At 35.8% G+C, this 23498-nt stretch overlaps 1 protein-coding gene across 1 annotated transcript in view; it reads right to left on the reverse strand.

The window, feature by feature from the left end:
• PCSK5 (proprotein convertase subtilisin/kexin type 5) overlaps positions 1–23498 on the reverse strand; it is a 253825-nt gene that overhangs the window by 6597 nt on the left and 223730 nt on the right. Inside the window, exons 25-33 of the mRNA XM_082784364.1 lie at positions 20318–20360; positions 19385–19527; positions 17947–18147; positions 7475–7558; positions 6743–6938; positions 4595–4812; positions 3836–4072; positions 3058–3288; positions 739–916 (exon numbers count right to left, since the gene is read on the reverse strand). Of these exons, the coding sequence (XP_082640490.1) occupies positions 739–916; positions 3058–3288; positions 3836–4072; positions 4595–4812; positions 6743–6938; positions 7475–7558; positions 17947–18147; positions 19385–19527; positions 20318–20360 (1531 nt within the window). The remainder of the gene's footprint in view (positions 1–738; positions 917–3057; positions 3289–3835; positions 4073–4594; positions 4813–6742; positions 6939–7474; positions 7559–17946; positions 18148–19384; positions 19528–20317; positions 20361–23498) is intronic.

The following is a 23498-nucleotide window of genomic DNA, read 5'->3' on the forward strand; positions in this document are numbered from 1 at the left end:
GATACCAACAGAGGATCAGTTGGTTCACTGAAGCTATGCAGTCAAAGGAAAAAGAGGAATAGCTGCACTGTGGCTGTGTTGAGATGGTCATTACAGACTTCAAATTTAGTGGGATAATAACTGAATTTAACAGCCAGCATGATTGTACTTACCGCAGAACAAAATGGACCTGAGCCACAAATCATAACTCCATGTTCTAGGTTTGAATTTTTGTGACATAACCACAAGAGCTCGAAGTATTCACATTTTTAAATTAAATGAATTCATATTAATGAAGTTACTACCTAGAATTTTGAGTCCTCAGTTAAAAGATGTTTTAATCATTGTTTTTATTATGATCTATTAAGTGTTTACTTAATGCAAAAGTAATCTCATCCAGGTTAAGTGGAGCCTGCAAGCATGCCTGAAGCAAGTTGCACTTACTCTGCTCAAGCTGACTTGAGGGGATAATTTAGCATATTTATTCTGCTTCACACTGTTCTGTATAACCTCAGAGTATCCTTAGAGTGTGAGAATGCCCACATCAGATCATGCTGTTCCCAATTTAGTAACAAATTTTCTAGTTTTAAGCTGTGAGGGGATGCTTTCTACCACCTCTATACTGGAATAACATAAGAAATTTTCACCCAGAAATGTAATTCAATTCTGTGTGACTCTAAAATAGAATAGGGCAGAATGATCTCATTTCTCCAAGTACTCTCTGTGATGTAGCTCTTAGCTAAAGATCTAGGACCTTACCCTGATGGACATTGGTTTACACATCCTTTTCCTTGTCTGTACCAGCCTGGTTTGCAGGAAAGGCACTGTGAGCTGTGCTTTCCATTGCAGGTAGCACAGGCACTGTGGCATGGGGAACACCATCCCTCGTCACTGTCAGCATAATATCCATCTGGGCATGTTTCAACACAGGTTGTATCTGCACAAACAGGAATGCAAAATATCAGGTCATATTCAACATTTGCTGGTATGAATTAACTTACAGCTCTGCTAGAGCAAACTCTCTAGCAAGACATGCTGTTAGCGCTTATATGAGAGCAAAAAATAAAGGGGACATTGGGACATTGTAACATTTTTTTGTTCTTCTAAACCTTGTCAGTTCGTCCTCATTTCTGTGCTTCGTGTAAATTAGCAGGCTCTTCAGAACAGAAAATTACTTATCTTTAGGCAAGATAAATGCATAATCATAATAATGAACAGCTGTGATTTTGTTCAGAATATGAAAAAGGAGAAATAATAGCGAAGAAACTTACTATTGGCATAACCATTTTTTTTCGATTTTTTTTTTTTTTTCCACTCTTAAGTGTCAGACTAATTGAATTCTGTGTATATGATTAATCTGATGGTAACTCTGAGATTTAATGACATTTGTTCATTGGTCTTTACACCTGTGTGTAACTGCTGCTTTGTGTTATGGGAATAAATGCCTCCAATACTGCCAAATGTACCAGGCACATCTCATTGTTTCACTGAGGTACCAGAGCATCATTAGCAGGATAGAAATCTGGGATGAGAAGTTAGGGCTGATTCAAACAAATGCAAGTGCACTATGCTAAGAGAGATGTGATTACTCATTGTCTAACTTCTCTTCATAATTTTGCTTCTTAGGTTATAAGTGGGCAAAGACACGCTCTCTCTTTCTTTCTTTCTTTCTTTCTTTCTTTCTTTCTTTCTTTCTTTCTTTCTTTCTTTCTTTCTTTCTTTCTTTCTTTCTTTCTTTCTTTCTTTCTTTCTTTCTTTCTTTCTTTTTCTTTCCTCTTCCTTCCTTCCTTCCTTCCTTCCTTCCTTCCTTCCTTCCTTCCTTCCTTCCTTCCTTCCTTCCTTCCTTCCTTCCTTCCTTCCTTCCTTCCTTCCTTCCTTCCTTCCCTCCTTCCCTCCTTCCCTCCTTCCCTCCTTCCCTCCTTCCTTCCTTCCTTCCTTCCTTCCTTCCTTCCTTCCTTCCTTCCTTCCTTCCTTCCTTCCTTCCTTCCTTCCTTCCTTCCTTCCTTCCTTCCTTCCTTCCCTCCTTCCTTCCCTCCTTCCTTCCTTCCTTCCTTCCTTCCTTCCTTCCTTCCTTCCTTCCTTCCTTCCTTCCTTCCTTCCTTCCTTCCTTCCTTCCTTCCTTCCTTCCTTCCTTCCTTCCTTCCTTCCTTCTTTCCTTCCTTGTCTCTTTCCGTCTTTCTGTCTTTCATCTTTGTACACTCTACATTGTTTATTTACATATTTCCATTGTAAATGTCATTACGATGGAACTATTGATAACTATATTTATCAACAGTAATCATATAAAACTGCTGAGTGTGTACATATGAAAACAGGTCTGACACAAGACCTCAGAAATTTAAGAATGCAAAATCTGCATCAGATTAGACTCAAACAGCTTAGAGTCATCTTCACTTCAAGCTTTCTTTAGATTTTTCCTGCATGAAATATCATTTTGATTTTTTTTTCTTTTTTAAATATGAAAAGAAGTGAAGTTTAAATTCTGGTATCTTATGCTTTTTACCAATTTGTTCCTGAAACAATACAGTCTTTTCCCCCAAACTCAGAAAAGGAAAGTAGTTTTGTATCTCAGCCATCCACTAGAGACTGTTCTAGTGATCCAGGGACAAATTTTTATCAGTTCTGTTTAATTATTTCTTTGCTCATCAGGTATCTGCAGGGATTAAACAAGCTAACATGAAAATTGTTAGCTTACAAAAAAAAAAAAAAAAGTTATAAATTTGTTCCTCTAGACTTTTTAATTTCATTCTAGGAAGCAAGAGTGACAGTAAATATGGAGTGAATAAAAAAAAAAAAAAAAAAAGTTTTGTTGAACCATGGACTTTGCTGCTACTTAGACTTCCTTTGCCCCAGTGAGTGGCAGATACCAGAATGACAATTTTTCCCAGTCTCTCGAAGAGTTTCCAGGTAGCCCTGTAAAACTAGTTGTCACTGCACAAGTCATCTACTTGTCAAGTCAACTTTGAAATGTGTAGATTGTCTGAAGCTGTCCTACATATTTCATGAATGTGATGGAAACTTGATTATTTCATGTTCTTCATGTAGAATGAAGTCTAGAAGGAGGATCAAGACACTTACTGAGAAGGTAGCGGTTATTTGCACAGCCAAGACACTGGTGTTCTGTTGGTCCTGAGCAACGAAAGCATTTCTTATGACAAAGCTTGCAGGTCTGAGTTTTCTGGTCATAGTATTCAGTATGAGAACAGTATCCAGGTGCCACACAGTGCCCGTTGTGGCTCAGGATCAGGCCATTTCTGCAAGTAAGGCAGGCAGCAGAAGATGAACAAGTCTGGCATGTCCTATTGCATGCTGGAAGGAACAAACAGTAGGAAAGTCATCATTTCTTGTTACATTTTCAAATTATGATTTCAACTTCAAGTTTGCAAGGAACATCCTTCATCTGAGGGTGAGAGGCTGAGGGAAATTAAGAGAAACATCTGCTCCTATATAGTCAAACTATTTATCATTTTCAGACTTATGCAGACAGTTCCTCAGGTTTCCTTTTGCACTGGCACTGCTTTTGCTGAACAGTGATTTGCAACTTACTGCCTCCTACTATACTCAGTATTTTACCAGAATAGTTGATTAGTTGCTGGTAACATTGAACACACCTGGCTTTGATATCTCTGTCTCTGGATTTTATCTTATTTTTACTTTACCTTTTTTGCTGATTTTCTAAGCTGTTTTTTTTTTTTTTTTTTTTTTTTTTTTTTTTTTTTTTTTTTTCCCCTGCCTTGCTATTCTCTCAATTTTCAGGACACTGACAGCCATAGCCATCACTCTCAGGTCCTGTAGGAATCTTTAGCCAGTTTACTTGTATCTCAGTGCCATTCTGGAGAAAACAACAGCTGCCAACCTTGACAATCTTCTGTCTCTTTTTCATAATAAGTCCCTTCGGGACAGGCCTTAAAACACATGCCACCGTAGAGGACAAAGTAACTGATGGCACACTCAGTACAGTCATCTGCGTCTGGTCCATCACAATCCTTGCAGTCTTCATGGCAGGGAAAGCAGTGTTTGTCTTCAGCATAGAATTGGGAAGGGCAGTCCTCCACACACTTCCCTTCATGCAGGAGGAACTCATCCATGCATTCTACAGAGAACAACAAACATCAGGTAAGAAAAAGGGCAGCTAGTTCTGACTTCAGTAGGTGAAGGAGTGAAGAAATCCTAGGAAACCCCAAACCCTGCAGTGCATGTCACAACAGGAGATAAGTGGACAGTTTGGGAAGGTAGTTCTTTCTCTTCTAACTCTTCCCCTCCAACTAGATATGTTTCATTAGAGAAGTTTCATTCTTCACCATGAGTAGTCATTTGTAAAAATGGCAGAGATTTAATGTTCGACCAAACTGGGAAAGAAACATTCTTATTTCACTGTGATGTATGTATGTATGTAAGTATTTAGGCACAGATACACTAAATCAGCATCAAAAAAATATAAATCTCTGACAGACAACAGGAACAAGGAAAGCGATGTGAAACAAATTTATTATTTTCTTTCCCTTTTTTTTTCTTCTTCTTACAGATAACTTTGTTGGGTCTGTGTTTCTATCAGTCTGCTTCTAGACAGATCTAGATAGATTTAAGCCAAGTCACAAACAGTTGTTTGTAATACCTTTGCACATTTCACTGTGAATGCACTCCTGGCACATTTCAGGACAGTGTTTACAGATTCCATCATAGGCAAAATGTCTCTCTGAACAGGTAGATTTACATTCCCACTGCTCCAGAAGCAAAGGACTTTCACAGGACTGACACTTTATGGCATTTCCCACGCATGTCTTACAGGATTCACTGCATTTCTTGCAAGTCCCAGAATCATTAAAGTATCCCCTATTGAGTGAAAACAATCACAAAACAAAGTGTTGGTCAGTGTACATTTATCAAACAGTCCAGGCTGTAATAATCGTAAGCATATGTGAGACTATGTGACATTCCCGGCACACTCATTTCAGTGGATCAGACAGGTTTCTCAAGCCAGTTGCCTGTTCTCTACTTGATTACATCCCCTATGACTGCAAGCAGAAAACATGCATGTTAGTACCATGAAGGGAGGCCTTCCCTTCATTTTGTACCTAATCTAAGGGATGCTGGACTTCCTTTCCCACTGTTTTCTTGGTTTGCCCCAAGAAAAAAACAAACAAAATATTAAGACCAAAATGTTAGAAGATACAGTAAGAAGCTAGTTTGTGCTTTTAGGTGATTGTTAATCCATATATATACAGACATTGATTAAAAATACAGAAGTTGACTTAGAATGTAGAACATGTATTTCACATTAATAACCTGGCTGGGGCAGGAGAAGTGGGGAAGAAAGTCCTCTCCTTTCCAGAGGTGACTTGTGACTTTTCCAAAGACAGGCTGGGGAGATATGTTAGGAGAAAAGCTAGAGAAAAAATAGAAGAGCTGTTCCTGCCATCTATTCTTATCTTACCTCATTTTTACTCCTGACCTTTGTCATAATTCTGCAACCATTTCTCAGCCTTTTCTCTTGTTCCAGTCTCAAGTACACTTCTAGAGGATGTCTTTCAACATCCTCTGTCAGAAATTATCAGTGCAACAAGTCAACACTTTCCATTACCCACAATACGCTCAAGGTTCCAAACAAACACTAAAAAAAAATCCTTCCTTAGTCCTCTGCCTCAGTGGAGAGTAATTAAGCCGGAAGAACTTTGTCAGAGGCTGAAATCAGTTTAAGTCTAGAAAACTTTGCTGAATGATGCCTGGAAAGACATTATTTATAGCCTGGAATTTGGAAAAAAATGAGGGTAATAGCAACAGAAAAGAGTGATGATGTATGAAAAGGTTTAATTGTGTTATACTGAAACTGTGCAGGATAAAAGTAGCTAATGAATACTGAAAACAAACATATTGCCACCAAAATATTACTTTGTTTTTTTTTGTTTTTTTTTTTTTTGACAGAGTTTTTGTTTTATATATATATATATATATATATATATATATATATATTTTTTTTTTTTTTCTGGACTAGAGTAGATTTTAGTGTAGCTACTTTGCATTTGCCCTGAAGCATGGTGGGCGGAATCTGCTCCAGTGACCCTTATTGACTTACTTGATAAAGTTAGCAGGAAAGTACTGCCAAAGAATTTGTTTTGGTCATAAGAAAAGCAGAAGCTGGACATTTTTCTTAAGAGAAAGATTATCCAAACAGGATCTTCATACTGCATAGCACCGTTTTTATGTATATATTTAGGTGTGATGAATGCTGACAATGAAAGCAGAGACAACAGGAGAACCTGATACAGTCAAGTGCCTGTTCCAAGCCATTGCAATCAAATGGAAATCTTTTTGAATTTAATTTGTTAGAGGAAAAAGCAAGGGATGTAAGCCAAGGAGAGACATCCCTCACTAGGCACTATATTTCCATATCAGGACTCTGAGACATCCACCCTGTGGGTTCACACCCATACTCTGAGAAAAGGTTAGGAGAGGAACTGGAGGCTTATTGCCAGTCACCCCAAAGTACAGCTGAAAGCACTGTGGTGTTACTGAAGTCAGTGGGACTATCTGTAACAGGATTTCCTGTATAGTTTTCCTTCCACTTTTTTTTTCACTTCTCCTCTGAACCATAGAAAATGCTGTTTACTCAGGCAAGCTGAAAATGACTTTTACCTTGTGGCAGTCTCTCGTAGGTAAAGTTACATTAAGCTTTACCTTGAAAGCTTAAGGTAGATGGATCTAAGCTATGACAAGAAGCAGCACAGTGAGGAAATAAGGAGCAGTCGTGACAGGAGCTACTTACTCAGGGCATTCCTGTAAGCATCTGCCTTTGTGGAGAAAGAAGGGCTGGTCTTGTTCACCCTGACACTTCTGGCAGTGCCAGAGGTCGGAGCACACCTCACAATTGTCCATGCACATCTCGCACTTTCCACTTTCAACATTGGCAAAAGTTTGTTGAGGGCACTGAGAGACACACGTGTCATGGATAAGAAAATTTCCTGACAAAAGAGCAACCCAGGTGGGGAAAAGCACCAGTTAGGACTATACCCAGAAATTCCTGTCTTGGATGGCTATAACAAATACTTTAATCTTCCTGTAAACTTGAATTTTTGGTGTCTAAAAAGATGAATAAATCATTCTCTAAGTCATTTCCCAAAGTATTTTGCTCATCCTTCACTAAAATTTAAGGTTAGGAAGAATCATCAGGATTATCTAGTATCTTCCTGAATAAATCCCTGTTCTGTAATTCCTGCATCATGTCTACAACATGAAAAAAAGAGAATAGGTTCAGCTTCTACTTCACTTTTTTTTTTTTTCTTTTCTCTCTCTCTCTTTCCCCCCCCCCCCCCCCCCTTATTTCTAAAGGCATGTGCTTGTTTCCTAGATTCAGCTTTCCTTAACTTCAGCTGCTGATTATCTGATTACCTAAGCTGCCAATCAATGAATGACAATGAATGAAAATATTCCCTTGAATTGTGTAAGACACAAAATATTTTAACCTTTTGCAAAACCCAAAGAAGAGGAAGTCTCTTACCTTCTGGACACGAAGTACAAACTTTAGCAGATTTGTCACAGGTCCTGCATGAAGGATCACAAGATTGTAACTGTTTATTTTCATCTGGAATAAAAAGAATAAAAGTTCTGTTTTGACAGTCTTACAACAATTTTTGTTGTTTCTGTTGTTGTTCAACAAGGAGGGAATCCCCACCTTTGAAGGGCTGTTTCCTATGACTTTTCCTAAGCCAAATTTACAATGTATGTTTGAGTTTTTGGAATTCTCTACTTGGACAAATTGATGATTGTGTTCAGCTCCACACTCTTAAACAATAAAATAGGAATTGTAATAGAGTAAAACATAAATATTATTTTGAGATTCATTAAAGCACTGTTCTGAACTACTCACAGCAAATGAGGACAACACTTTAGCTTAATGTTACTAGTTTCAGTGTAGTGATCCAAAATCAGTTTCTGATCTGTAGTCCAAAAAGACTATGAGCCGGAAGAGGAGGAAAGTATGTAAATTTTGGGGACTTGTAGCAATGTATTTTCATGGAGACTTTCTACTAGCTGGTTGCCAAACACCCTCACTTTGTATCTAAAGGAGAAAACTCAGAGAAGGAAAAAGAGCAATATCAATATTTGGAAAGATGATTGGTAAAATCATTCTGCCCAGTGCTATTGCCTCCTATTTCCCTCTAAAAGAAAGACTCTGGCTGTGTGTCTAATTGAATTTTTATGCCTCTGGGAAGCTAAGACCTTGGTTATGCTTTGAATATACTTTATTCAATGCCAAGGAGATTTGAGGATTGTACTAAATACACAGAAATTTTTCTTTCCTACAAGTGGAAACACTGAACATTTTACTCAGCAAAGAGTCACTTGGTAGAAAAGTGGGTATGTGCACACACAACATGGCACAAAACAGAAGGAGAAACAGTAATAAGAATAGTAATGATAATTGTTATTACTGAAAACTGCACCGCTAAATGAGCGGAGCCATGGCTATCTCAGTGAAAGAGACTATTCCCTAGTTTCCTTGAGCTTTTTCCTCAATTACTGAAAAAATCATTACCAAGTGTCCTTCTTCATGTCATCTGTAAGAATATAAGCAATATTCTGAGAAAGCTACATGTTTGGTCTAAATTTTACTGAATTGAGCAGTACTTAGGCTTTCTATTCCCCTATTATGAATGCCTTTGAAACCTTTGCCCTTTTTCTTCTCTTGTAAGAGGATTCCTACTGACCTGTATGTCCTAAGTTTTTTATTTTCAGAGAATTTTGGCAATCTTTGAAACCAAACATTGCTTAATTGATGATATATTGAAAAGGCTTGTAGTTTTTAGTTGATGTCTTTCAGTTTACCTCTAAAACTGTGGCTGTTCCTGATGCCTGCCAGCAGTTCTATATCATATGCTGCTCTATCAGTCACTTTGATAAACCTTCAAGATTTTTCTGCTGAAAGTGTCAATGACATTTTCTAAATATGTAGCAAATACAAATTTTAATTTCCCTCCTCAACAGCTTTACATCCAGCTACCTTACTAAGGCTTATGTTTTATTTCTTTGAAAATCCCTGCTGGGCAGTTTTAAGTGCTGTAATTTAGTACCAGTTATGTGCAGGAAGAAGCAAGCCAGAAATATCACGTAAGTATGTGTTGCCAATGAAAAAGGACCTTGATCCTGGCAAGAGATTTTTGTAATATAGAAAATAAATAGCAGTAAGATAAAGTTAAGCAGACAACTTGTTAACTACCACTAAAGAAATTTCAAGCTAGCTCATTGTTTCAAAACATTTCACTCCTTACAATTAAAAATAAAGATTTTTTTTCAGTGAAGTACCTCTTCCATTTAACATTTCCCTCTTTGGCAGCATTTGCTGCTTTCTGCAGTATGTGCTAGTCTCCACCAGAGGGGAACGTACACAAGCAGTTGTGCTTCTGACCTTTTGCCGGGGAGACAGGCTTTAAAAGCTTTTCGGCGAAATGTAAGTGCTTAAATGACACAGTGGGGCGACTGGTAGAATATGAACATTTTAAAATTAATTGATCTACCTTTTACGAAATTATTATTATTATTATTATTATTAATGCATTTATTATTCTGGACAGTTAAAATTAGTTTTTCCTGTGACAGTGTTCTTACTGGCTCTTACTGGCTGGAAATAGGATTTCATTTATTGAATAAATGAGTAAATAAGAAGAAATTATTAAATATAATTTTTCCTGCATAGTAAATATTCCAAAACATTTGTATTTTGCTACAGAAACCTGTGTCCACTACTTCCAAGAACAAGCTTTACCAAGAACAGCCTTGCAAAGCTGTCAAGAAAATTGGTCACACAAAATATATTTGCTTGGCCTTTGCACTGGTGATAAATGAAAGATTCAACTGGCATTTTTAGGCTTAAAAAAGGCTTCCACTTATTGGTGAAAAATTTGCTCAGCACGGTGTGACAATTGAAATCACCTAATGAAGCAAAAAAACTAATTAAATAACTACTGGCAAAATTGCCTCCCTTCAAAGAAAGAGTTTGGTGGCTACCAGAAAGAATTGCCAGCTCAGGGACTTCAGCCATCCGCTCTGACCTGTCACTGTTCCTTACACATGAGGAAGATAAGGACAAATAAAAGTCTCAGAGAAGGACAAACAAAATTCACAGCTCACTGTGAGCTGCTTGACCTTCCCTCCCCAGCCCCCCAAAGCTACCATTATGTATTTGGGAATCTTAGAAGCTTTCCTTTAACTTCTTTTCAGTCTATAGATCTTATGATTGGTTGCAAATGAAACTTCCAAATGTAGAAGTTGTCTGTCTGTGATGTAGAATTGCAGACAACTCAAACTCTAAAAATGTGATGTAGACTATGAAAAAACATCATATTGTGTTATTATACTATTGCACATTTTTTTATTAGCGGCGCAAATACATGACATTTTCAGATCTACCAAGCTAGTTTTATCCTTATGTTTACAGTCTTCCCTGGGTTTTTCAAACTAAAATGCGTTCCATTTAGTCTTATTCAGGCCAGAATCTGACTCAATGTCACATTGATTCTTGTTCCTTTGTCAGAATGAGTAACAACTTTGACATATATCCAGCTCAATCTCCCTTATTCCTTTATGGAAACTGAGAAACTGAATCTTACTGTGCCACTACTTGAGCTACCATTTACTGCAGCTCAACAGCTACCATAGCGCTATGCCCGTTCAGTCTAGTCAAGGGCTTATCAAACTGAAAACTGATATATATATATTTTTAATGTTTTTGTCCTGGTTTGGTTGGGATAGAGCTAATGAACTTTCCCTTTCCCTTTCCCTTTCCCTTTCCCTTTCCCTTTCCCTTTCCCTTTCCCTTTCCCTTTCCCTTTCCCTTTCCCTTTCCCTTTCCCTTTCCCTTTCCCTTTCCCTTTCCCTTTCCCTTTCCCTTTCCCTTTCCCCTATTTTATTTTATTTTTATTTTTATTTTTATTTTTATTTTTATTTTTATTTTTATTTTTATTTTTATTTTTATTTTTATTTTTATTTTTATTTTTATTTTTATTTTGTCTTTCTTATTAAACTGTCCTTATCCTAACTCATGAGTTTTCTGCTTTCTGATTTTCTCTCTCACCCAGCTGTGGGTGAGTGAGCCAGTGGCTCTGTTGTGCTCAGCTGCCTACTGGCAATAAACTATAATAGTTTTCTTTTCTTATTTGAGCTTGTAAACGGGACATGAAAGACACAATGGCAGTTTCTTGAAAACTAGTGCTGTAAGATGTTAACTGTGATCTCCAAACTGAATTAATGGAAAAAATGACTGAAATTCTAGCTCCATTAAATACAATGTCACCATTTTCCCCCTTCTTTTTACTGAAGTGGTTTTACTTTGAACTGTATCCCAGAATTGTTTGATTTGATTTTAAAGAAAGATTAAATGAGTTCTCAAAAATATTCAGGGTGAAAAACTTAGGTCTGTATGGAAAGAAGTGGTTGTTCTGGAGAATTGAAGGCTTATTTAAAAGAAAACAAAACAAAGAAACATCAACACAAGAAGCCCTCCAAAAGCTCAAGACCAGAGGTCAAACCAGAGAAGTGGACATATCTAAAGAGTCATGGCTTTAAATATAATGGCATTTGAAACAGCTTATAGTCCATCCTTTAATCTGTTTAAAGCCACAACTGCATTTTAAGGGTTCTTGCTAGGATAGATTCATCTTTTCTGTTCTTGTTCTTCTCCCATCTTGTTCTCTCTACCCACTCTTTATGGACAATGTACTTAATGACAGGTAGTGCAAGCAGTAAATGTTCATATGGATAAAGTTTTTTTTTTTTTCTTCTCCATTTTAGATCTTATATATTCATGCTCTTCTCTGAATAAATGAGGGACCTAAAAGCTTATATTTTTAAGTTGCTATCAAAGTAGCTACTTGTGCACATTTGTATTTGGAATGCTTTTATCTTCTAGTTAAAAAAAGACATTGAGTTCTTCAAGAAGAGTATTTTTGCAGTGTAGAACCATGGCACAGTTGCTGCAGTGAGGAATGCAGAAGGAAATGTGCATGCATATTCCTTTTAGAACGTGACCTGTCTGACTTTTATACTGTGTAGTGTGATGTGATTTGAATATGATCCAGTTGAGATGCTACCTAGTTTGTTAGATTTTATTCTGCACATGGCACTGGCCTTGAAACACTGATAGAGTCAAGAATAAAAAGACAAAAAAAAAAGTTACTTATATCCACAAGGTAATTACAATTACATAGACACGATAAAACATAATGAAAACAATACACTTAAGCAATAAAATACTAGCCCTATCCCATTTCAAAGGCTTGTGTGAACTGTAAATTTAAGGAAACTATGGGAGTGCTGAGAAGTAAATCACAAGCTGCAATAAACATTAATTCACAATCTAGTTATCTTGTAACAACCATAGCATTATTTTACAAAAAAATAGCTAGAATACGAAATTGGCATGCCTAAGAATGTATAGGATAGTCAGTCATTTTTTCTTGCCTCTAGCAACCTGAAATTTCACATTTGGATGATGCTTACAAAGGTCTTCTAACTCTTCCCATGGTATTCTAATTCTACACTCCAAATGTCATAACATTTTCTTATTTGTAAGACTATGACCCCTTCTCTTCTGTTTCTGATTTCTCTACTATCTTCTACCCACCCCATTTCATTTTTTTCCTTACACATTCTGAGACCCTTATATGTATATCTGCATATCTGGATTAAGGTCAGAGAACCTTAATAATACTTTAGAAGCCTGAATTACTGTTTTCTTTCAACCAGAACTCTTCTAGCATGCTGTATTTTTACAGTTTTGTTTTACTCTATATTTAGGAAAAGGAAAATATGCAAGATTGATGCAGTTGGTCAATGGCTGCTTGTGGGAGGTTGCTCCCATTATTGGGGGTGGTATGTAATAGTAAACAGAACCAGCTGCTATTTAACTGCATAATTTACTACAGCACATATTATCTGCGTGTAAAGAAGTACATATTCCATTTTGTGTTTGCATCAGAAACAGACCTCATTCCACACCCATTTTTTTCATTTTGTACTTTTCAGAAATATGTGGTAGACTAAACCATGTAACCAAGGAATGAATGATTTTTTAGGAGCAGTATTTACAATGAACAGGCAAAATGAAGACCTGACTGTAATTTGCAAAACATATAATCCAGTTGAAAGGGTGTGTGTGTTCACTTGGTGAATCAACTTACACTACTGTGTCTCCTGGTTTCCAAAGTCATTTCATCATCTGGTACAAGAGATAAAATACAGATGTTTCATGCTACAAACACAGAGCTTGATATCTTTTTTTTTTTTTTTTTTTTTATTGGCTTGCCCAGTCTTTTTAAAAGCCTATATACCAGACAAGGTCTGTTTGGATATGACTTATTAATGAGTCCTGATATGAATCAGACTGAATCAAAATGAGTCCTCAGTGAGTCCTGATACGAATCAAACTGTTTGCCCAGCAGAATATGCCCTCAAAGTTGATATCATTTAAGTAAGTTGTTTTTTATAGAACATTTTGGACTTTTGTGTATGCTCAAAAATATTTATAAGACTGGTCTATCATTTATCATTGCATTAAAAAGAAATATAAGTGAAAGCTTCAACTGAGAAAAAAAGTAAAAAAGTATTTTATATCCACAAAGGTTTAATCCTCCCTTAGATGGAACAGTTTCTCGAATTGCAAAGAAAGTCAGACTCTGTGTTGGTTTCACCATGGCAGGCTCTGTTGTGCTGCCCTTGAAATTATGTTCACCAGAGAAACAAATAAAAACTACAGCTGTTGTTTCCCAAAACTCCCTTTGTTACATATGGTAAGTCAACACAATCACTAAAACCACAATGGAGCCCACTGAATCCATGTGGCTGGAAAAGCCAAAGGAAAATGGCTTTATTGTTTGTAAACACAGTTCAAGGTCTAATGCCTCAGCTTTCTGTTGTAATATTTCTGAAGAAAATGAGTAAATAGAAGACTAACATGGTAAAAGCTGACGTAAACTACTGGATTCGGAAATTTTGGCTGTCTTCCTAGCTGTGTCGTCTTCCTGCATTGTCTGGAGTAGGGTATATACTAAGGATGAGTTTGGTGTGATTTCATCCTCTCACCCATGACAGGGGGTGAGGTTTTTATTTCATACTTGTTCCTCCACGTGCAGCTCAATCCCTCAAAGTGTGAGGACTAATAATTGTCGGGTCTGTATTACTTAATTAGAACAACTCATTAGGCCACCGAAGCTCAGAGGCAGCTGTGCCATGCTGCTGCACTGATGTAAATGTGTCAAGGATACTGAGCATTTAGTGGAAAATATATATTGATAAATAAGAAGAGAAGATGGGAACCAAAACCCAAATCACTGCCACAGTCTTGCCCACAGCAGACTGGTGAACAAGCATAGAAGTATTTTAATATCACCTGAAAAACACAAAAGTTTCATGGAACATGCCCATGCTCATGACAGGCTTCCCTTTGAAACTAAATTTGACAACAGATGACAATATTTTACTAAGAAAAATAACCCTGTAGACAATCAAAGTAGCTGTAAAACAAGCTAAAGAGTAAAAAAATAAATAAACTGGGATAAAATATTTGGGGATTTGTCCAGAGGAAGAAGTGAAAAACTTGTGAAGTTGCCATGATTTTGCATCCATGTGTAAATAAAAAAGAAATAAAAAAAAATCTTAGATCCCATAATCCCGATTGAAATATATAATGGAAAAGAGGAGGCCCTACGGAAATGTTTAAGATGGAGAGGACCTGTTGTCCCAGGAGCTTTTTCTGTATAGTTATGCCAGCCAGAACCTTCACTGACTGTCAGTTTCGAGGAGCACAGGTATGTTTTCATCTTAGCTGATCTTGTACTGAAAATACTGTGGAACATTTCTAAACATGGCAGTAAAAGACAGTGGCTGCCTCAGGTACATCTTATTGGTTTTCAGAAAACTTTTGCCAATAAAGGAAGAGATTCTAACAGATACTGAAACTCTGTCAAGTTTTTGTTTGTTTGTTCGTTTGTTTGTTTTCGGTTTTTGGTTTGTTTTTCCCTTATAAAATTATCCAGGCATTTTGAAACTTCATCTGAGTATGAAATATAATGCAATTTCTAACTAGGAATTACCTTATTCAGGTGATAGGAATCTAACTAGGAATTACCAGGTAGTACTGGTGTTAAATAAATGTATTTTGATCCTTCCTGATCCTTCCTTTTTGTTAAGGATCGTAAATATGGATTTTCAAATATAGAAGACACAGCTGGAAATCTGGATTCACCTGATATCTGTCTCTTGAATGTATCAGCAAAAGAAATAAGTGAAAGTGTGATTTTCTAGCCAAAATGCCAATCATTTAGTTATCAATCATATTGTTAGTCAGTTGTATTTAGTTAGTCAATCATATTGTTAATTAGCAAATTAAAATGACTTTTTTGAGAGAGATGATCCTAGAGTATCTGAGCAAGAAACTTCATAAACTGTTGATAAATGTAGTTATTCAGGGTGTAGCTTCAGTAAGACATTAACATTTTGACTTGAAGGGTACTACTATCTGGAAATTTTCCCTTTTGAGAAAAGGCTCAAGATATCATCAAGTTCAATGTCACTTTCTCAGCAATTGTATGCCACGGCTGCTGCCATCCTGTAGAGTCTACCTAAGAGAAAGTGAAAATACTCCAGCCAGAGTCTACCTAAGAGAAAGTGAAAGGTTTCCTGGACTCCTGTCACCAACTACATCAGGGAACATGTGGCTTTGGATCAGTCATTAATGCTCAAGCCAGTACAGCTCAGAGAGAGATATATCTTGAGGTACAGAATGCCCCTAAGTAAGTTTTGCTTTAACTATTGGAGAGAAAATGAAATAATAGGCAAGATGGAGATTAAATGTTTCAACTGTACAGTAAAGCTGTGTAGAGACCTGCCATCAGCTGCTTGATCAAAAGAAAACAGCTGACAATGAATCACCTTATCTAATAGTGTTAGAAGTATCTAGACCAATAGCTAGACCAAACCACAGATGTGTTCTTTCCATGACAGTTTCAGAGCATCTCAGATTGGGAAAATATCTATCTGGATGAAACACAATGAAATGCATGGAGGAAACCAACTTTTTATTAATATTTCTCCTTTCTAGATCTCTCTGATCTTTTTCTAATGTGAAGAAATGTTGTTTTCGATGCAACATTTCTCCATAGATAAGCAATGACTAGAAATGGTCAATATATATATTTTTTTCTTTCTCTCACTCTTTTTTAATTTAATTTTTTTTTAATTTCTTTTATTTTTTTAACAATATATTAATTTTTAATTCAAGGCCATAGAGATCTAAGGATAGCCATTCTTTGAAGTGTTTGAGTCAAATAAAGGCATAAGAATCAGAAGAAAAATTGTATTAGATAGAAAAATAAATCTGGAAGGGACCATAAGTAAGATAGTCTCTCACTCTACTCAATAACCATCCTGTCAGATGTTTTTTTCTGTTCTTAAGGACCTGTAGTGATGGAAATTCCCAAATGTCCTCACAGAGTCCACTTTTACTCCATTATTCATTCCATTTGGAAGTCTCATTTTTTTCCAAGGCCAATCTAATCTCCTTTTGGCCATTTTAAGTCCTGTTTACTGCACATAAATAGACCTGATCTGTTCCACTCTTCTTTATGGCTGTGTTCCTTTTGGCCTCCCCATTCAGTCCCAAGGGCCTCATTTGTCTGAGTTTCTAATTTTAGATATATATGCACATACACATATATATATACATATATACACATATACATACATATATACACATTATTTTTCGGTAGACTTCTGTTATTCCTCACTGTTTCCTGATATATTGACCCACTTCTTTCTTTAAACATTGTGCCCCAAACTGAACCTATTATTCCAGCTGATGCCTTATGACTGTAAAAAGTGAAAGGATTGCGTTGGTGACTTTTCTCTTTCTTTACAGTGATCAGACAAATAGATATTGAAACTGTGGTGGAAATTTTACTCTCTGTTGGCGGGTATGGTGTACCTACCATTTTAAGGTGTCACTTGCAAGCCTGTCAAGATTCAGTGTGGTGCACAAAGTTTCACTTAAAAATAATTAATTTACTCTCAAAAGAGTTTTAATTTGCATGCTGGGTGATAAATTCACACATTAGCAAGGCCTCATTGGGTAAAGTAACCCATTCAATTGTACTTTCTATAACTTATATAATAGGAATGACAAACGCTGTACAATTGTCTTTTCATTTAATGCTTTCATAAGAAGAAATAGATGACTGCAATGGAATGCACTTGCAGATGCTTTAATAAAGGAAAATAATTTAAAAAATAGTACAAATCATCCTCATCAACAGCTTTTATTTTCACAAGCATTTTCCTTCCAATTACATTATTTTATTTGAGAAGAAAATAGTAGTTTTCTCATTCTATAGACAAGCTAACTAAGAAAGAACTGATAATTTTGTGAAAGCATGGAAACAGCTGAAGTAGGACAAGAACTCATAATGCAGTTTTACATTCTGTGTTCAATCTCTTAGTGGTGCATGTCTATGTAGTAGGAGGATTGAAAAGAAGGAATATTGCTGTTAAATATGCATTACACACACACATTTGATTCTTTCTAGTTTCCTTCAACTTACATTCACTAATGTGTAGAGAATCGATGGCCAGATAGCTGTTCTGAAACATAACCTATATGTCTCCCAGTATAGGCACTCACAGTTCCCTATCTTTTATAATTTTTATCTTTTTAAAATATGATATCTTTTAAACTCTTTCCTATCCAGATAAAATAACTCCCCGTATTTTAGATAAGGAACACAGAAATTATAATAAAATGTTATGCACTTTGCAAGGAGATAAATTTCAGTCTGTGATCAAAGCAATGTTTTTAGTCACTACATTTGATGTACTGATGAAAGTGTATTTTCACTGAGACTGCATGATCTTGATGTCCTCTTTCTAAAGTTCTTAGTAGTCTTCAGAGAAACAGAAAAGATTCAGGGGTCTCTTGCCACTTACCATCCCAGAATTTCCCAGTGGGTTGATAATTTCTTGGATTCAGGCACTCTCCATGAGACAGCTGGAAATCTTTTTTGCACCCAGTGCAGTTCTTGTAGCTATACCCAACACAGGTTTTGCAGCTCCTATGGCACGGTTCACATTCTCTAAACATGTCATCATTGAAGAAGCCTTCTCCACACTCAGTCACACATGTGTCACCTGCAACAGAAACACAATCTAACATCACGGTGTCAACTGCTAAACATGACAAGAAGATACCTCTCCAGTAGACCTCTCTGTCTTCAACAAGGAAGTTTAAGACAAACAAATAATATATAAGAATTTATGAAACTTTTTTTAGATATCAAAACAACATTTTTAATGTGAACCCTAAATTCGGCTCAGCTCATAAACACAATGCTCATAAACTCTTCTAACCAATCTGCACTGAAATTGGTATCTCAGGTAGGTTTTCATCCATATTTTATATCCTGTAAATACGTATCTTATAGGAGTCCAAGTTCTTGAATAAAGTTCTCTGGTTAAATCCCAGTTTTTATATTGGCCCTCTATAAAACCTAAGTCCAGAATTCCAGAATTCAGGTTTGGCTGAATCTCCAATTGCTGGTGAATATAAAGCTAAACTCAGGCAAGCCTGATTCAGCTTAAACATCTGTATACTGTAGCAAAGCCCTTAGACGTTGTTAGACTGTTTTTTGTTTGTTTGTTTGTTTGTTTGTTTTTGTTTATTTTTGTTTTGTTTTCTTCAATCTCCATTAAAAGAAAAATAGACCACCATATCACCTCAGGTTGTGACCACAGAGTTTTCCATGCATGTGATGTTTTTTTAGTCCTCTGTTTTGCACATGGAGTAGGCAATGCACAAGAACACCGTAACCTCAAGATTTCCTGTGGTTCCTATTTGGTATTATGTCTGAGCCAGACCTGCTTGATTCATGGCTTCCTAATACAGTTAAGAGATTCTGAGTCTTGTGTGAATCTGAGGTGAAACTTTGTGGTTTAACTAAATTATGTTGAAAATGCTTGAGGCTCATTACGTGGACCTTAAAGTCAAAGTAAAAGTACACCTAAAAATAGCAAGGAAATGTTTGTGTTCTTCTGTGAGATAAAAGCCTCTCCTGTCACACAGTCTGAATCAAATCGATTTTTTTTTTTTTTTTAATTTGACTGAAAGTGTGATAATGCATTAAAATAAAACAATACAAGAAAAAAATACCCTCCCAAGCTAGTGGATAGTTAGTGTCAAATATTTGGAGTTTTTGAAACAAATGGCATCTTATGTTAAAGCACAGGACCTGATTCTGCGAAGTGTTAAATCCCTCCAGCCTCTCCTGTTTGCCATAGGAGAGTTGTGAATTTGAGAATTTGAATCCAGACTAAAAAGGAAATATCTAAGATACTTCCAGGTATATGCCATACTTGTTGCTTTGCTTACCTGAGAGATAAAAACCTTCCTTACACACGTTACACTTATCCTTGTCACAGCTATCACAGTTGCTAGGACATTGTCTACACTGCAGTGAACTTTCATCTCTGTAGGTATTTTCTGGGCAGTATTTATAGCAACGCTGCTTATACCTATAAGGTAAAGTAAACATAAATGGTAAATTCCTTTTGAGGTTAATGAGTTTGTTTTCTGTCTGCTTCTAGGCATGATAATGGCAAATCTCTTTTCTCATCCCAATGAACAGAAATTATTTGAATTATTTGAAGTGCATTTGTGGTTAGCTCTTCAATTTTAGTAAGTCTTGTTTCCTAATATCAGCATTCTTAAGTATAGCAACTTTGATTTTTTTAAGTGTATACACAAAAATGAATGCTTGCTTAAATTACTATATTGTGGGTCAAAAGAGATGACCACTTGTGAAAATGTATAATCCAGTGCTACAGCTCACAGTCTTTTCAACATTTATTCTATCACAGTAATCATTAAAGAGATCTCTCTTGATACTCTATTTGAAAAGCAGTAGTGTTCTTCCTTTCCCTCTAGTTAAGTTAAACTTTTTTTTTTTTTCTTTCCTTAACCTCCTTAAATTTTTAAGTGCCTGCTGAACTGTAAATACCAGAATTGGGCACAATATACTAAGAGTGTACTAGTTCCAAACCCAGAGGCACTTATTAACTTGTATACACTTTCTGTTCAATATACCTCTCTTTATAAAGATCAAATCAGTCCATAAGATTTAAATGATCTTGATACTGTATGATTGGCTGTTTTTTCACCATTTCCCAAGCTTTTCTCAAAGTTACTGTTCTCAGATAGGCAATACTTAAAAGAAGTGGGACAACATTAACAGCACAGTTTATGTGGTGAAGCACACATTTTTGCATCAGAAAAAAATGTAGAGGCATAAAGAGCTATACTCACATGTAGTAGTTCTGAACGCATGCCATGCAGATTCTTGGGTCATCTGAAATTAAAAATGTGAAATTATGTAAATAATATTCAGAGATAGAATGAGAATGTTAAAAGGCTGCATTGTGACACCATTTTTATGTTAAAAATTCTTACATTAAAATCAATATAGTCATAATTATAACATGATTTTCTCTGAATCTCCACTTACATTTTTTTTGAAGCAAGCTCCTCCACAAGTAAGTTCTAGTTTTGTATTTGTTTGTTTGTTTTCAGTGACTTTGAGTCTTATTTTTGAGCGCAAATCACCTAGGAATTGATGAGTAATTAAGAAATGTTGTTCTGAACAGCAGAATCTTCCCAGGAGCTCAAGTTAGACAAAAAGTGTAACTTGTAATACAAGGAGACCGTGAAGTATCCAAATCTGTAGTTTCAAACTATTTGTTCATTTTTTGCATGTCTAAAAGCAAACTTTTAAAAATTATGTAACCAATAATTTCATCTTAAAAGTTAGACCAACACTTTTCTATATAATGGGGAGGGCAAAGCTTTTTATTAAACTTTTTAATAAAATTAGTTTTTGCATTCAAAAACTTCCAGCAATAATGAAAAATGAACAAAAAAAGTGCTTTACAATTCTTAAAGCTGTTAAAATGATGGATATGGCTTTATGCCCACATGAATGGAAGAGTATTTTCTGTAACCTTCCAGTATCTTCTGTTAGCTTTCAGTTTCTTTTACCTTATTCAAGTATCCCAAATGGAACAGAGTAGAAGGAAATGGAACAACCTGGCCAATGTATTTTTAAACTATGAAATGTCTAGAAATTATTTTTGATATTAATAGTACTCACAAGACAAAATTTTCACTGAGTCTATTTGAATTTCGTATACAATAAATCACACTTTACACATGCAACCTTATTAGGCAACTTGCATTTGGTTTTGTAAGTAGTTCCAGCAATTTATTTATGAGGTGTAAAACTTTTCCCAGAAATGTTGCAAATCTGTGAAAATATTCTGTTTGCTGTTTAGAGCACAATCAGAAACAACAATCACAAAATCTAGTGTTCTTTGGATTAGGTTTTATGTTAAAAGAAGAAATACTCTTAAAATATGAAAATATTTTCTATGAAGCCCTCTGTTACTTCCAGATGAAATACTTTCAGTTTGTCCAGGAATTCTGTTAATGAGATACTATTTTATTTATTTATTTTTTATTTATTTTTAATCATAATTGAAGACAACTGCATTTAAAGCTGGTTTAGGGTCTGAGAGAAAACATCTAGAAATTAATGAGTAAAAATAGTTTGTTAATATTTCAGACTAGAATGCATGTTGGGGAAAATGCATGATTGGGGATGATTGTTGGGGAAAATGCACTAGAATGCATGAGAGGGGAAAAGAAAAAAAAAAGGTTTCACAAACATCTAGAAGGTGCCTACTCACTCAGAACCTTCTTGCACCCTGCTGCTAACACAAAAGCATAGGCAAAATTGCAGAAAGAAAAAACCTATTGGAAAGCCAAAAATATAGTAATACCTAGTTTGCTGTATTTCACTTGGGAATGCACTGTCTTTCTTCAAACCTAAGATTTTGGAGGAGGGACAAAACCAAACAAATTCCTTAATAATTTTGAAAAATGAAAATCTCAGGAAGTTATAGAAGCAAAGCAAACATGGTGAAAATTTTGTCTCATTTAAGTTTCCAGCAATAATGAAAAAAATATTTTTTTTTTTGTTGACCTTTCTGATGACAAAACCAGGGGGACTCTGAATTTTCTAGATTGTTTCTGAGTGAGTAGCATAATGTGTTACCCACGGGCCTCATGTGTAGTATGCTACTCAGATGGTGAAAGAGCACTCATGGGTTGTTAATGCCAGTCTAACCATGGCAGGTATCAGGAATTTGTTTGCTTATTGCTGCAGATAGCTTTGTATAAAGTTATACATCTGTCTCTTTTATGATTCCAGTACATAGTCAGGAGTTAAAACGGAATGAAGAAATTTTACAGTTTCTGATTTATTATCCAATAAACTTTTAAAACAGTGAAGAATTGCAGGGGGCATACGTCTGGCTTTCTGATTAGAAATCATGAGCTTTCTGAAAATTTCAAGATATGTTTTTTCTCTCATTCAGAGTGCATTTGAGGTTACAGTGTCAAGGAACATACATGTTCTTGTTATGTCTCTTACTCATGTCAAGACCAGCCCATAGTCTAATCTGGTATTTAAACATACAGCCATTGGGATTGTGAAGCCTAAATCCCAAGCATATTTGTCTCCTATATTATTTATCAGCTTTTACTGAACATCGCCGTTTCTTTTACACACATACCCACTAAATGGAAGCTCTACCACCTCTTATATATAATCTTAGTTTTTTGAGTTTAAACTGTTGAGGAATAATGCAATAGTTTAGAAAGGAATACAATGAGGGAAGCTATCTGAAAGCAAGCAGAGAGAAAGCTAACTATATAAGTAAGTATTCCTTCAATAGCAAATTCGATGTTTAATACGTGCTATGTTTCCAAAATCTTGGAAACAAATTTTAAGAATGAATTATCTAGGGAATTTTAAGGATATTACCATACAGTTCCTCGGCAGTGACTCCTTGAAAATCTGCCACAATCTGTTCTTGGACTAGCAGTAATAAATACCTGTTGGGGCTGAAGTCAGCTTGCTCATCCTATACTCACTTAGAGTTCAATTGCCCATGAAACAACTAGATTTCTGTGGCATGAAATGGGTTGATAGATATATCATACTCTAAAAGATTTATTGTCATGAGAACTGCTAATATTTTATCTACACACAATAGTTTCCATTTGCATTGATTTCCATTGTGTTGAGTCTCACCCACACTTTGAATACAGAAACAAAATTAATCTTGATAGCACTGGAAACAGGATTCAACTAATTTTAAAATATACAGCCTCAGATACAACCAAAATCCTCTGTGACTTTCTGTTTTTATTGTAGCTTTCTTAGATAAGTAAAGATCATCTGGAGTTCATAGAAAAAGTAATTTTGTTCCTTTCCTTTTCTGTACTACAGTGATTGTCCTGTACCCTCCCTTGCAGCCCACCAGTATAAGTACAATATATTTGTAGCAGAGCTCTGTTCTAATTTAGAAAACGGACATGCAAAGACTAAATAACGGTCAAAGGACAGAGAGTTACTTTTTCTTTAAGC

The sequence above is a fragment of the Aythya marila genome (genome assembly GCF_965140915.1).
Source record: "Aythya marila genome assembly, chromosome: Z".
NCBI classification, from domain to species: domain Eukaryota; kingdom Metazoa; phylum Chordata; class Aves; order Anseriformes; family Anatidae; genus Aythya; species Aythya marila.